The sequence below is a fragment of the Cibotium barometz genome, chromosome 45, assembly GCF_041138505.1.
Source record: "Cibotium barometz isolate CiBa-2024 chromosome 45, ASM4113850v1, whole genome shotgun sequence".
NCBI lineage: Eukaryota > Viridiplantae > Streptophyta > Polypodiopsida > Cyatheales > Cibotiaceae > Cibotium > Cibotium barometz.
This window is the reverse complement of record NC_141090.1, coordinates 9,200,790-9,217,330: the sequence shown is the minus strand read 5'-3', so window position 1 is coordinate 9,217,330 and position 16,541 is coordinate 9,200,790. Positions and strand designations below refer to the sequence as shown.

Sequence of the window (16,541 nt, the reverse complement as noted above, 5' to 3'; positions counted from 1 at the left end):
TCTCTCTAACTCTTCATTATATTTATAATAATAAATCCATCCCGTTCCATAACACGATGTAGAGTCCCCTTATCTTTTGTTTTATTACCAGTAAACTCTCTCTCTCTCTCTCTCTCTCTCTCTCTCTCTCTCTCTCTCTCATTTTTATAAGGAAACTCCTCTTTTCAAGCCTTACATCAATCCTTTTTATCATGGGTTAGACAAGAATTGGCAAATTTAAACAAGTATTTTCTTTATTCAAAACAAGAAATGGCAATTTTTCTTTAGGTTGAACATGGGTTGGTCATTTCAAACAAGTGTTTTCTTTAGGTTGAACATAAATTGGTCATTTCAAACAAGTATTTTTATTTGGAATGAACATGAATTGGTCATTTCAAACAAGTATTTTATTCTCCAATTATAGTAGAAATTTCAAATTTTTGAAAAGGTCTTTTTCCAATATCCCACCATTTTGTGCACGACTTTTTCAAAATTTAACTAATTGGTTGTAGGCCAGAACAAACTTGTGTTTTTTAAACCCTCACACACACACACACACACACACACACACACACACACACATAAGCACATATGCACACACATACATATGCGAAGAAAAACATGTTTTTTGAACATATCAAAACAAGAACTGGTCTTAACCTTGGCTACTTTCTCCTTGAAAAATCTGCACATCAATTCATTTAACTACTAACAAACTCAAAATCTCCTACTATTTCTTTTATAAATATATTTAAGTTGTGTCAAAATACACTGAAGGATACATTTTTACTAACATTATATGCACACTACCAATTGGCATTAGTGGCTCTAGTTTATGGTATGTTGATAATTGAAGCCAATAGGGTAGATAGTGACCCTACTTTATGGTAGGTTGACAATTGAAACTAATAGGGTAGATAGACTCAAGTATGATGGCAAAGGTGTTGATGATTGAATAGTCAACCCTTGGTTTTGAAGGGAAACCCCATTATTTCCTTTGAGGGAAAAAATGGACTAAGTGAACTAGTATTTCTTCCCTAAAATTTGGCAGGGCACGCTTACTAATTTTACATATTGAAGCCTGTCTTTTGAAGGGTAAACTTTTTTGGCCCTTATATCAAGGGTTAAAATCCCTAACAACAAGGATTCCATGGTCTTCACAACTCAGGTTTAATTAAATTTGGTAGAAAGGTTTGAGAATGATAGCAAGAAAATGCAAGCAAAATACTCATAAGTGAATGTTCTGTAAGAAGTGCATGTGATTTCATAGATTGTCCTTTGTTAACTTTTGTAACCTGTTTATGAGCATATTTATTTAAGAAGTGCACGTGATTTTGATACATTTTGCAATAAGCATCATGTTTATTTTCTAAGAAAAAAATATTTGCTAAGGTTTCGAACATGATTGAAGGCGATTATATGTAGATGCTTCATTTCTGGAGTGTTCTCTTGGTAGATCGATATGGGGTGATGAGCTTGTGTCTAGAGTTTGCTTGTCAGATTGATGTGGGGAGAGAATGTTTGTGCATGGCAAGCGGGAGGACGGCAAGCTGGGCAGAGAACGGCGGGAGAGAGAGAGAGAGAGAGCACGACGTTCTAGGGGGGAGAGGATGGACGGGCACGCCGACCAAGGGGGAAGAGAGAGCACGGTGACCCAGGGAAGAGGATGGGTAGAAGGAGACGTAAAGAGACGCTGGGGTGATGAAGAAAGACAGAGCGATGGTGGATAGGGAGAGACATTGCTGGCCAAGAATGAGGAAGAGACACAGCTCTAACCTTAGCTCTCCAATAATTAATTAGGGCCCTAATTAATTAGTACAGGGTGTGAGTGAATAATATAATACTATTATATAGGGTGTGAGTGAATATGATGAAGACTTTTTATACATGAAATCTTCAAATTCATGGAAGACTTTTTATACATGAAATTCATGAAATCTTCAAATTCATGAAGACTTTTTATACATGAAATCTTCAAATTCATGGAAGACTTTTTATACATGAACCTTGAGAATCCACCTCAACGACGTGTCGTAACTTCTACCTTCTACACACAAAGTTGCTAAAGTCCTACTGTTATAAGTTTACTCGTTCCTTTGTAAGCGGCTTTGTATGAGTGGACCATGGGGAAGCTCTTCCTGCTGCTGCTTGTGTTTCTCATATGTACGCTATTGCAGGTTGCTGCGGAGGACGCCTTGGAGTTGAGCTCCTCTCTTACCCCATCGTCCCGGCCATTAAGTTCCTCCTCTTCAGCTTTCATGCTCTCTTTCCGCTCCCTGACCTCCTCCTCCTCCCCCAGCTCCAACTCCACGAATCTCTTCTACCTGGCCATCTCTTTTGCCGTTTCCCCGGACGGCCACCCCGTGTGGGTGGCCAACCGCGAAAATGCAGTCTCCGCCTCGGCCAGCCTCACCCTCTCGGCCTCCGGCGATCTTCTCCTCTCCGACTCGTCCACTCTTGTTTGGTCGTCCCACACCTCCGGTCTCGGCGTCGTCCGCGCCCAGCTCTTGGACACCGGCAACCTCGTCCTCCTCAACAGAAGCTCCGGCTATGTCTGGCAGAGCTTCCAGCATCCCACCGATACCCTCCTCCCAGGCCAGAATTTCACTTCCAAATTGCAGCTGATTTCCAGTAAGCGCTCCGGCCACTTTTCCAGCGGAAGGTACAGTATGCTCTTCGACACCTCCGGAGTTCTTCAGCTTACCTACACCGAGTACATGGTCAATCCCGATTTCCCAGAAGTTTACTGGTCCTGGGGATCGCCGGTTCAAGGAACCCTAGCCCAATCCATCTTCTTCCAGTTCGATTCACTCGGAAACATCTATCTCTACAACTCCCCATCATCCATCAAATCAACATTCATTTCTAACGACCATGGCTCTAATTTACCTGCACGCAGGCTCACCCTGGACGTGAACGGCAACCTCCGCATGTATAGCTGGGACCAAGCCTCTGCTCACTGGAACAGCGTCTGGTTTGCCTTTGCCGACGTTTGCTCCCGCGTCATGCAGCTATGTGGTAACTACGGAGTATGCATCTATAACCCGGAACCCACTTGCATTTGCCCACCAGGCTTCTCAGCAATCGATTCCAACGATATGTCTGCTGGATGCCGTCCGAATTACCAGATCGTCGACTGCAGCAGCGTCAAGTATGTAGAGATGGAAGTAACGAATTTCCCATCCAATGATTTGGCTCATTTGCAAGGTTTGTCGGAGGCAGAATGCAAGAAGCAGTGCTTCGACCGGTGCTCTTGTCTGGCTGCTGTGTATAGGCAAGACGGGAACTGCTGGCTGAAGGATCCAGTACAAAATGGCAACAACGAAGCGTCACAGGAACTCCGTGCTTTCCTGAAAATCTCTGATTCTGACCAAGTCGATCAAGCGGTAGACAGAGCCTCAACCGGTGGGATTGTGGCACTGGCCGTCTTCTGCTTTGTTGTTACTATTGCTGTATTCATTGCGAAGTCTAGGGTCTGGAAATCAAAGTACATGAAGCTTCGTAAAGAGCTAGAGGATGTGTCTGGATCTGCTCTACTGTTCTCATATAAGGAGCTAGAAGCTGCAACAGAAAATTTCAGTCACAAGCTAGGATCAGGGGGCTTTGGGACAGTCTACAAAGGGCAGTTCCAGAATGGCGACGTGGTGGCAGTGAAGCAGTTGAAGGGCGTTTCACAGCATGAAGAAAAGCAGTTCAGGGCAGAGCTCGCAACTATTGGCAGGATCCACCACATCAATTTACTCCGCCTACTTGGTTTCTGTGCAGAGGGCAGCCACAGGTTGTTGGTGTATGAATACATGGAGAACGGCTCTCTGGATCAAATCCTTTTTGACGACAGTAATGATTCAGGCCAGATGATCAATCCATTGGATTGGGGAACAAGGTTCCAGATCTGCTTGGGTATAGCAAGGGGCATATCCTACTTGCATGAGGAGTGCGTGGATAGCATTCTGCACTGCGACATCAAGCCACAGAACATACTGCTGGACAGGCATTACAGCGCTAAGGTGGCGGATTTTGGGCTGGCTTATCTGTTCCATCGGGATCACACGGTGAAGATGAGCACTATCAGGGGCACGAGGGGTTACATGGCACCGGAATGGGTTTGCAATCTGCGCATCACTGCAAAAGCAGACGTCTACAGCTACGGGATGCTGATAATGGAGATTGTGAGCGGGAGGAGAAACTATCTCTACACCGAGTCGGCCATGATGGAGACCAACGAGAGATGGTGTTTTCCCATGTGGGCATATGGGAAGAAGGTGGAGGAGGTGGTGGATGCCAGAATGGAGGAAGTATCTGTGGACTGGAATCAGGCAGCTGTCGTACTGAAGGTGGCCTTCGCCTGCATCCAGGCAGATTTCCATGCTAGGCCGCCCATGGGAAAGGTGGTGCAAATGTTGGAAGGTATGCTGCCCATACCAGAGGTCCCACCTCCCTCCCTCTTAGTGTGAATGGACCTTCAAAAAGAAATAAACATATGAACATTCAATTAACCGGAAAATAAAGGACACATCTAATATACTAAGGGTAAGGGTAGCATCCTTTGTAAAGAAAACGTATGCACTTTCAGCACAAGTAAACAACTCTCAATAATGAGGCTATCTTTGAAGTATATCTCTCAATATGCCACCAAAATGTTTTTTTTTGTGATTAATTAATTAGTTGGTGCGTACAAACCTTGGGTTCAACGTACCAAAATCTTATTATGTTTATTAAATTTTTTTGTAAGGTTCAAAAACAGAAATGGTGTTGAGCTCCACATTAGCTTTCTATTTTTGCTTGCTTTCTATACGTGTCTACAACTCTTCTAGTAGTTTCAAGTGAGTTGGCAAGCCCTTTGACGTCTGTCGTCGACTTCTTCCATCAACGAATTTGTGGTGGGATATGCTAGAGGACTCTCACGACAACGAAGCTTTTTTCACCTCAGATGCTATGAGGCAGAAGAGCATGGAGCAAGGGGTGAAAGATTTCATGCATTCTACTTCAAGATAATGGCCTGCTGCTGCTGCTGCTGCCATGGTGTGATCGGTCCTCGTGCCTACACAATTGCCCCGCCATCACCCGCACTCTTCTCTTCTCCAACATGCATCACAGGCCTGACTTACCTAAGAAGGCAGTTGGTGTGAATGTTTCAAGGCTCATCTTCAGTAATCTTCTCAATTCTGCCATGGAGACAATACAGGACTGCATGAGGCTTTTGAAAAAAAATAGGGACAAGAGCCCTCACCCTCTCACGCGGGGAGAGACGGATCAACGGTTTGTAAAGAAAAAAAACGATTAAATAACCATATCTCATCACAATGATTAGCATGTTTGGTAGGGATTCCAATATCTGGTTATAATGCATGCCCTATATGTGGGTCTGGATTAGAGGCCCGGTACTCAAAAGCTTTAAATAAGGTTGTCCATGAGGGTCACAAAAAGTATCTCCTCAAGAACCATGAGTTGCGAGAGAGATTTCTAGGAAGGCGTCCTTGTGTGCTAAAGCCGTGTGGTTGGAGGAGGGTATGGGAAGTGGATCCAAGTTAGAGGAGGGTATGGGAAGTGGATCCAAGTTGTTCACCCTCTCGGAAGAAAGTGGCTATCCATCTTCCATATACTCCCATATTGGAGTGATCTTCTAGTGAATCAAAGAAAACAACAGAACCAATAGCGAACAGTCACCAAAATCGAATAGCACTAGAGAGCGAACCTAGTTTTTCCTCTCACTCACAATCTCCATTATCAGCATCCCGTAGCTGTAGATGTCTGTTTTTGCAGTGATGTGCAGATTGCAAACCCATTCCGGTGCCATGTAACCCCTCGTGCCCCTGATAGTGCTCATCTTCACCGTGTGATCCCGATGGAACAGATAAGCCAGCCCAAAATCCGCCACCTTAGCGCTGTAATGCCTGTCCAGCAGTATGTTCTGTGGCTTGATGTCGCAGTGCAGAATGCTATCCACGCACTCCTCATGCAAGTAGGATATGCCCCTTGCTACACCCAAGCAGATCTGGAACCTTGTTCCCCAATCTAATGGATTGATCATCTGGGTATAGACCATAAACCCTTCCTACTTTTGTTATTTTTTTTCTTTTTTACCTTCTATTATACAAGAGGCCTCGAGATGGGAAGGTGGGTAGATAAAGCATGATGTATAGGCTTCTTTCCTCATGCATAGATCTTATGCATAGAGATTGAATAGGCTTCTTAGAAGCTCTATGCATAGGCTTCTTGCAAGCTTATGTATAGAGCATGCATAGATATTAGAGGTATTTCTAGAAATAGATGTATTTAGAGCCATAGACCTTGGTGAGGATGAGAGAGGTATTGCAAGCTTTCATGTATAGAGCATGCATAGATATTAGAGGTATTTCTAGAAATAGATGTATTCAAAGCGATAGATCTAGCTGAGGATGAGAGAGTCGATGATGATCTATAACATCTTATTTTAATTTTATTTACAAAGAAATACTTGGTTTTTGTCAAAGTTTTTTTTACACACTTAATTTTTTTAGAAGTCCAAAATAAAAATAAAATAAAACAGATTTCGATGCCCTTTTTGACGCTTATTCCGACCTTTATTTCTACACTTGGCTTTGACAAATATTTTGACTTTTATATCGGCGGGTATTTCAACAACGTAGAAACCGTCGATACCAAGCGCGTCAGAAATGGGTCATCCAGTAGTAGTGACATTTCTATCTTTACTCTCCATGCAAGGTAATTTGAGTGCATTTTCTTGTCCAACCACATCGGTAGGGCCATGTGGTGATCTTGTCCACCAGTAGATGACACCATTTGCACTCTCATGTTGTCTTGATCATAGAAAGTTGCAGGATTTTTATAATATGCAATAAGTCCTAGGTTAAGTTCCCTAGAGTGTGACCATGAGAGACGTTAGGCTAAATTTGGACTTAAAAATGACCCTCTAAGAAATACCATGTCATCCTTTTCTAGGAAAATGGGCTAATGGTTAAAGTTTAACAAATCAAATCAAATTTTTTGGGAGATTGTAGATTAGGGTTTTACTCTTTGAGATCTTTCCAATGATATATAGCACAATGGGAGGTAATATTTCATATTCAAAAAGTTCCCAAATTGGTGATAGAGATAGGGAGACAAATTGCATAGGTAGGCAGAATGAGGCTAGCCCTCGTATTAATTAATGGGGTTATCCTCTTATATTAATTAACACATATTCTAGGGTTACAACTTTAGAATGGGTGGGATTATTTGCGAGCTTCCTCCTTCGAGAGCTTTTAGATTTTGTTTTTTTTTTTTATAATTTGGAGAGTTTCTTATTCTATCTCCTTTTTTGTTTTTCTTCTCTCTCCTCTCGCATACCTAATATCTCCTCCCTCATACCCAATCTCTCTCTCTCTCTCTCTCTCTCTCTCTCTCTCTCTCTCTCTCTCTCTCTCTCTCTTCTCTCTCTCTCTCTCTCTCTCTCTCTCACACACACACACACACACACACAAAAATACAACACACACACATAGACCACCATTACAATACAAAAACATATTTATTACAAAATTTCATGATTCAAACTTAAAAAATAGGCTTAGAAGTCCTAAATACGGTAAAAACAATTATAACCATGAGTATCAAGAGCACATAGAAGCTAGCACTAGCGGTTTCTTTTGAGGGCTTCCCATACCTTTTTCTAACACACATATACACATAAGTCATCATTATACTATAAATTATTTTTCAAGTGTATAGTTTCAAGCTTTTATCATAAATAGACTCAAAAGGCCCAAATATGGTAAAAAATATTGTAAAGATGGGTATCTTTTGATGAGTTTTATAGATTTCTAGTATTGGAAAATAAAGTCTAGGAAGCCCTCAAAAGTTGTTTTTACCCGTTTATTCAAGTGCACAGTCTTAGATTTTTGACATCATAAATGGACTCAAAAGGCCCAAATATGGTAAATACGACTCTAAACTTGGCACCTTGCGGGAAGCCCTTAGAAGCAAGCAGCACATGAAGTTTGTGGTGTTAAAAGTTTGCAATTCTGCACCTCAAAAGAAATTGGTAATATAATGATGATTTATATGCGTATGTGTGTTGTATGAGGTTTTCTTTTAAGAAAAGATATAAAGGCTTTTCAAACCTTGTTTCTTTAATATATGAGAACATGAAACTTATTACCTATTTGTCATGTCAAAAGTTTGTAATTATACACTAAAATAATAATTATATATATATATATATATATATATATATATAATGGTGACGTGTGTGTGTCTGTGTGATGAGACAAGCTAGTCTTACCATAGACTTAAGTGGGGATGCGATATTGTGGGAAACAAACATCTTTTTAAGGGACGTAGGCATCTTTTTGAGCACATTCGATTTGGCCAAGGCTTTGTGTGGTGTAAAATTTGAATAATAAAAGGCATGGAAGCCCCCACTATGCAAAGATTTATTGCATCTTATTATAGTCCAACATGCACTATGGTGTGTGATTTAGAGAGAGAGAGAGAGAAATTTGACCAACTCATCTCTCACCCCCATCAATTTGGCATTGCCAATCTGAACACTCCCCCTCAATGCAAATTGGAGTGTTCAAGAAGTGTGTGTATATGTGTCTACCATCTTAGAAACGAAGTCCATTTTGAGCCTACATGCTCACAACAGAACGTTGTAGTACAACCATCAAACTATGAGAATACCACCGGCTCCATAATGCCATCCATTAGCATCCGACCATGTAACCACTACCTTGTACATTACTTTATAATCATAAAATCACTCTAATTCTTGGATATAACCAACAACAGACACAAATGTAAAAGTAACCTAGGTGGACTTATTGGTAGAGAAGTAGATCCTTGCTCACACGCACTCTAGTTGTATTTGATCTATTTAATTATAGTGTGGCATAACATTTTTTGTTAGAGGTATATTGGTAAAGCTCTATGGATATGTTGTAACAAGAATGTGTGTGCATATACATGTGTGTATGCATGTATTTTTATATGTTTATGTGTATGCATGCATTTTTGTATTATGTTGTTAGTTTTTATGTGTTTAAAAAAGTTTATGTGTGTGTGTGGTTTTTTTATTTTTATTTTTTAAATGCATTATGGGTGTGTGTCTTTTGGGTTTTTATATTTTAATGTTTTTTTTATTATTTTTACTTTTAAAAAAATGTGTTTATGTGTCTAGATTTGGTAAAAGTTTGTGTGGGAAGAAGGCCTTAGGGAAAGGCTTAGGGGCACTTATATTATGTGCTAATATAAAACTTAATCTTTGAAGCTCTTTCAATTAAATCATTTTTGTCTCTTATAGAAGGGAAGAACATTTGTATATGTGGTAGCTTGACACCCATATTAACCTGAACAAGGATATCTATAGCATTTAGAAGGCTATCAACTTAGAATTTGTTTGTGCTAATGGGGTGGTTGCAAGATGAGGATACTCACTTTCGTTCACTCTCTCTAAAATTGGGACATCGACGCAAACGAGCGAAACTCTCGGGCAAAGTATCTCGATCATGATATTGCCATCAATAAAAACATAACACATCTCTCCAGATACAAAAGCCCCATCTCTCGATCAAGATATCAGCAAACACCATGCCAATAGGCTCGGGCGGCAAGTCACCATCATGGTCACAAATACATGTCACTGCCACCTCGTTATCTCGATCAAGATATGTAGGCCACTCGGATCCATGTCAATGCCATAGTGGATCCCCCTTAACTTGCCCACTCAGATGTACATTCAACATATTCAATGATGCCGTCTCCACCATCCACGTACTCACTCAAAATCGAATCCATCTATTTATCTCGATCAAGATACCTATTTCAAATAAAAGCCATCGATCACCATCATTAGTGTTGTTTTATAGCTTCATAAGTGCTACATTAAAATTAGTGTCGGACTTGGAGGCGATGCTCTCATCCCTTCATAGCCTTCACGATATTGTTTATGTAGATGAGTGGATAGTACACCATTGCATTGCTCTATTATCACATGGCTTGACATATTGTCAGGTATGTGAGCTTGGTCCTACTAGGGATGGAGCCTACTTGGACCCTTTCCTCAATAGCCATGGGATGCAGTTTGGGCAAGGAAGCTCCTTACTATTTCGCGGTGTTTGCATCCCTGTATGGCGGCACATATCTATAGTCAATATGTTGTAGCATATGGGAGGATGCCGAACAACCACGAGATTCCCATATAATTTGTAAAGAAATTACATGCATAGTTTGTCTTAGGGGATTAGGTCGATTACACTAGCCCCATTGGCCCAGCGGGCAGTGCTGGTCGAGGTTTTCTCTAGGACCAGGGTAGGCGGCCTCCACTAACCCTTCGTGTAGTTGTTGTTGCTAGAGGTCGTACATTTGTGCCTTTGTCTACTATCATCAAGGCACTAACCGCCCAGGTGGGTATCGACGTATGGAGTACCACGAAGAGCATCCAGCATGTGGTGCACTTTTTTTCATGATTGATACCAACAAATGTTGAGGTATTTATACATATTCATCACTTCTTTAATTTTTTCATAGTCATTTGTTTATATGTTTTTATGTACTTTTCTATATTTTTAAAATGAGTAGCATGGTTGATTGTGTCACGTAGGGTCCAACACCTACTAGTGAGAGACTCACTAAGCAGTTCATAGAGGTGAGAGTGGAGATCGACCATCTTAGAGTAGCATTGCAGATGGCAAAGGTAGCCAAATCCAGAGGCGCGCCATGTGAGAGAGACTAACATCCACCAGGTAGGTCTCTCTTGTATATGTAAAAGAGTTAGGCGCGCCATGTGAGAGAGACTGACATCCACCAGGTAGGTCTCTCTTGTATATGTAAAAGAGTTATAATTAAGGTCTGAAGTTATAAATTTGTTTAAGTAATACCTAATGAGAGAGACTAATCAATTGTTTGTATCCTTTACTTTTTGAGTAGGCTCGGACTAAGGTAAAGAGTGCTAGAGAAAGGGCGGAGCAACAAATGAATATGGAGAGGATTGCGCAACACAGGACAGAGTAGTTGATCCTGCATGTTCGGGAGTTCTACAGGTCTTGTGATGTGACGATGCCTTACTTGCCTTTATATCCACATCCTGCTACAAAAGTTTTTCAATTACCTCTCCCTCTGGCCATTCCTCTAACGACGTCTATTGTTCTCTATGACTTGAGGAAATTAACAATATTGGTGGATATGCTCTAGGCTGCTGTGGATAGTTCTCAACATTAACAATCTTCACCCCATCTTCACTCAAGTTGATGTTAGGACTGGTAAGCCACTTGGATTTTACATCAGCTAGTGACTAGGACTCGATGCCGTTGGTGAGACAGATATGAGAAGCCTGAGCTACCTCTCGAGATTGTGTGGAGTGCACATAAGTTTGGGGGATACCAAAGAGTCCTTGAGGGGAGCCGGATCATAGCACACAATCATGTTGGTGGTGCTGGCTCGCCATGGCACCTCGAGTGATGATGCTATGCTACTTCACATGAGCAATGTGTCCTTTTATAGAGCAGAGGAGCTTACACACGCAAAGTGGAAAGCATAGATCATTAACGATTACAGATTTTGGGTTTATAGATAGAGACATCTTGCAATAGCACGACAGAGAGAGAGAGAGAGAGAGAGAGAGAGAGAGAGAGAGAGAGAGAGGCATGTAACTGTAGCAGCTTATGGGACCCGTGAGCTCCCAAGTACACCAGCACACCAAATTATGATCCTGTCTTTAGGGCAGACCACCCAGCAGATATTCGACAACCCTTGCAGCCGACACAACCTCCTCAACATGCACACCAACCTTAACGTGCACGTCAACCACCGGTCAGAGATGACGATATTGGTTGGGTTCCCATTGATAGTGACTAAACTCAAACTAGCTCGGTTAGCTCACTTACATTGTACTTAGATTTATTGGCAGTGAGTAACCTCAAACTAGCTGGGGTAGCTCATTTGCATTATGCCTTAATCTATTGAGTTAGTGGCTAAATCCAAAGTACCTGGGTTAGCTCACATTCTCATGTACTTAGTTGATGTTTATATCATTTTGAGTTTTTTCATTATTGAGGATCATTGCATTTAGTTGAAGTTCATGGTTTATGGATTTTTGCAACACTTTGGCTATCATATTGTTTGTTGAAAATCCCCATGCCATCATACCCAAACATGCTTTGATGTTGGCCAAACTTTGTGAGCATGTGGGGGGAATTCACCCCCACTTACTTGCAAAGTTTGGTCAACATCGAAGCATGATTGGATTAGAAATTAGCACCTAGTGTTTACTTTTAAAGTCTCTTAGTGCTCGAGAGGCAATGGAAAACCCCACTCTTTCCCATGCCATCGTACCCAAATATTCTCCGATGGTGACTAAACTTTGTGAGCATGTGGGGGCTACCCACCCCCACATGCTCGCAAAGTTTGGTTATCATTCAACATGTTTTGATTAGAAATTAGTGCGCAATATAGATTATTCAAGTCTCTTAGTGCTTGAGAGGCCATGGAAAATCCCGCTCTTCCCCATGCCATCATATCCAAACATGCTCCTACTTACATCCATTGAGATGGCTTGTCTCAATGCTATTGAGTCAGTGTGTATGATCGAGAAAAACTTTCCTAGAACAATTCTCATTAGCCAACTACATCTTGTGGTGCATTTGGCTGATGAAAGGGCGTTGTGTGGTGTTATTCATGTTCGACGCATGTTTTTTCTTGAAAGGTTCATGAAAACCTTAAAGGACTTTGTGAGACAAAGAGCAAGGCTAGAAGCAAGCATGGCAGAGGGATGGTTGATGCAAGAGTCTCTTCTATATATCTCAAAACATCTATCTCGCAAAGATCCTTCAATGCCACGATTGTGGAGCAATGAGTAGTATGACTAAGACTAATCACTAGTGTCATGTTTTTGTTTAATGTTAGTACAAACTATATAATGCAATATGGTCAGAGGAAAAGCACTTTTGTACGGAGCGTGTGGACTATAAAAGAAACACATTTGATTGTGGTGTGATGGCAACATTTAAGCAAGAAAGTCGAGCCAGTAGACATGATACCAATGTCATAGAGGACAAATCTTAAGTATTGTGAAACTATTCAAGATATTCTTAAGATTGGATTTAGAGCATTTAGTCTATTCATCTTTGATGTCAAATGGTTCAAGTTGATATATAGAGGTGCTCAAGCAAGTGAAGAAACACCCAAACGGGTTCTTTTAAATTGATTCCACCAAGTTTTGGAATGATGAGAAAGATACCTTCGTACTACCTCAACACTGTTAACAGGTTAGTAACCCAACCAATCCCAAATTAAATCTTGATGTTGTATGATAAAAATGTAACCCCTTTGCTTTGTGATATTAGGTTGTGTTTCATGCCGATCGAATTGATCCAAAGTGGTGGTATGTTATACAAGTCTCCCCTTGTTCAAGATCAACATGTGGAGGCTGAATCTCTAGAAGAGGTGCAAGTCCTACGTCAAATCGGCTCATTGGAAGAAGACGATGAAGAAAACATTTTGGATGGGGCCAATGAAGAGCATGAGGAATATCAATCACAAGAAGATAATGAGTCACCTATCAATCATGACAATGCTTCATTGGATCATGATAGTGATATTGATATTGATATAAAACCCCATCTTTTCATTGAGCTTCCATTAGATATAGACATTGATTAAAGCAACACATATGGATTTATTACAAGATGGGATAGATTCATGATCTTAACATTGTTTCGCTTCTCAAAAGTTTTCAACTTTTTTTTTTTGCTCGAAACATGGATCCAAGGGTTTTAATGGATGTTTTTTTTAAATTGTATATCATTTTCTGTGTGTATGTGACATGTATTTCTAGAATTTAGCATCTAATAAGTCTTTGGAATGTCATGCAGTGAAAATAGCAGTGTAATTTCATTGTTCAGCAGCAAAATCACAGTGTAGCAGTGAAATTTTGCTGCTAAAAAGGCTGTTCCACAGTGAAATTTTGCTATGAGGAACGCTTCCTAGCAATGAAATAGAACGTTGTTGTGCCCCCGACGTGTTGTAGTGGTGGCTATGAAGTGACAACGTGGTGTATGTTTGTCCATGAGCTGCAACTTCCTGGAATGCCCACCACTCTGGAGCTAGTGTGTCACATACTCATAGCGTCGCCTTGGCAATATCTCTTGTTCACTTGCATTAAGATCTACCATCTGTAGATGTGCAAGTGAACCACATGATGTGCAATTTCTCTTCACACAAGGCATCATATGGAAATGGGCATCCTCTGTGTGTGCACACAAAAGAGAGTGGATGAAATCACAAGGACTATGAGGCAATTCTCTATTCCCACTAAGAGAATGGAACAAATCATACAAAAGTTAGAACTCAACATGGTAGCGACAAAATGTGTCACACTATCGTGAGTACCTCACAAACCATGACTTACAACTCTCAAATGACCTTTGCCCAATTTTAAGGTCTGGATATGATGCCACAAACTGTGAATACAACTTTGTTTGGGTCTTTCAAGAAAGCAAGCACAGTGTGCTCAATGAACACTTCTCTTATGTCTCTCTTATGCAAAGCTTTCTTGAAAATTGGTGAGGCGCAATAATTTTCCTCCCAAAAAATTTCTATCAAGGCTCAATTGGTTTCATCTAGTAGGAGATCATGCCTAGCTACATAACCACTACTCGCCCACAAAGCACCAACCTCATTAGCATCTAAACTTTACCGTCTAATAGACCCAACTCTAAATGCGTGTGGTGCTATGGAAAGGATGTGAGATGGGGAACTCACCTTACCCTTCATTTGGGAGTACTTATGGCTACCACAATAGCATGTCAAGCAACCAAAGTGTCCGCAGAGAGTTCCTCTTCTTGTTGCCTATATAGGAACGAGGAACACTTTTTGCACTGCCATGCCAACTCTCCTCTCTCTTCGACCTCCAATGTCAAAAAGCGCCCTATAGTTGACCATGTTGGGCAAATTGATCAAAATATCAAGCACGCATGCCTATGATGAAGGCGCAAGGTCTTTGAAATAGGATTGGAAGATTGTATGGGCACGACAATGCACCCTTGACTTTGATAGTTCTTTCCTATCCACACTATGGGCACATATCTATCCTGCCTTGCACCTAGTGTACGTAAAACTAGTATGCCAAGTTCCTCATCCAAACTCTCTAAACTTGACAACTCATAACCCGTAATGCCAATTCCTTCAACCTTCTTTTTTCCTTTATCCACAGCACTACTCCCAGTGCTCACACTCTCATGTCTCAAGCATCATGACCATGGACGTATAGTGCTACTCTCAGACTATGTTGGCCAAGAAATAGAAATAGAACTTGCTTGTGGCAAGTTCACATGCACATGAGCATCAGCCGAATCAATGACACCCTCATCCTTTGCCTTGTACCAACTAGCAAGTTCATCATAACCACATCTTGTGAGATAACCACTTGCCTAGTTTGTGGATTATAGCATTTATATGCCTTGCGATCCTGCGCATACCCAACAAACATGCACTTTTCTGCCTTAGGATCTAACTTTCTCCTTCTCTCATCAGGCACATGCACATAGGCTATGCAACCAAACACTTTGAGGTGTCCAATGTTTGGCCTAAAACCTGTAAGTCGCATCTCTGGCGTACTTCCATGTATGGCTGCTGTGGGTGTCTTATTAATAAGTACATACACCGTGGTGGCACACGCTTTTGCCTAATAATAGTATGGCATGCTCTTTTCATTGAGCATGCCCTAACCACAAAGGACTCTATTCTTCCTCTCAGCAACACCATTTTGCTGAGGTGTGTACTTGCAAGTTAACTACCACATTTTATCCAAGAGCCATATTTCTTCTCTGCAAAAGCTTTGAAGTCCATAAACTTTCCCAACACTTGACTTTTCTCTCTGAGAAAGTAAATCCAAGTCATTCTGCTGAAATCATCAATGAATGTCACATAATACAAGCTGCCTTTAATGGATGGGTTCTATGCAGGACCCCATACATCACTATGAACTATCTCAAGTGGCCTGCTACTCATGTTGCCTTCTTTAGGAAATGGGAACCTTGCTTGCTTTCCAAACTCTTGCAAGCATCATAAACATGCATATTCCTATCATACTTGAATCTAGGCAGCCCACTAACAATGCCTCTTGCTTGCATGTTCTTTAACCTTTGTATGTTCACATGTCCAATCCTTTTATGCCACATGTTAATGTCCTGTACCACATTTTGGCTTTTAGAGAACATGGCTGATTTCAACTCACGAATCCTAGCATCCAACTTAAATAACCTACCTTCTTTCTTGCCTTTGGCAACAATGACTCTACATCCATTTTTGAAATCCTCAACGAAGCAACCATGCTTGTTGAAACAAACTTGTAAACCTTGTTCCACCATTTGACAAAACTTTTGTAATAGAAGGCACATACATGACATCTGCCATAGACTTAGTTTCACCATTGTGCATAACCAAAGGTACACAGGTTCTCGAAGTGCTTAGGTACATACTTCAACTGGATTTAACTTTGAGCTTTAACCTTTGAACTTTAAGTTTATATATGTACCTCTCAATCATCTCAATTTTAAAATAGGTTTGACAACCTCCGGACATCA

The 16,541-nt window shown here is 41.0% G+C and overlaps 1 protein-coding gene across 1 annotated transcript; it reads left to right on the top strand.

The window, feature by feature from the left end:
* Nucleotides 1–2,102: 2,102 nt before the first annotated feature.
* LOC147612391 (G-type lectin S-receptor-like serine/threonine-protein kinase At1g34300) lies at nucleotides 2,103–4,599 on the top strand. Its single transcript, XM_086782895.1, has one exon. It carries the CDS (start codon nucleotides 2,103–2,105, stop codon nucleotides 4,431–4,433), a length of 2,331 nt encoding a protein of 776 aa, XP_086639021.1. The 3' UTR covers nucleotides 4,434–4,599.
* The last annotated feature ends 11,942 nt before the right edge of the window (nucleotides 4,600–16,541 follow it).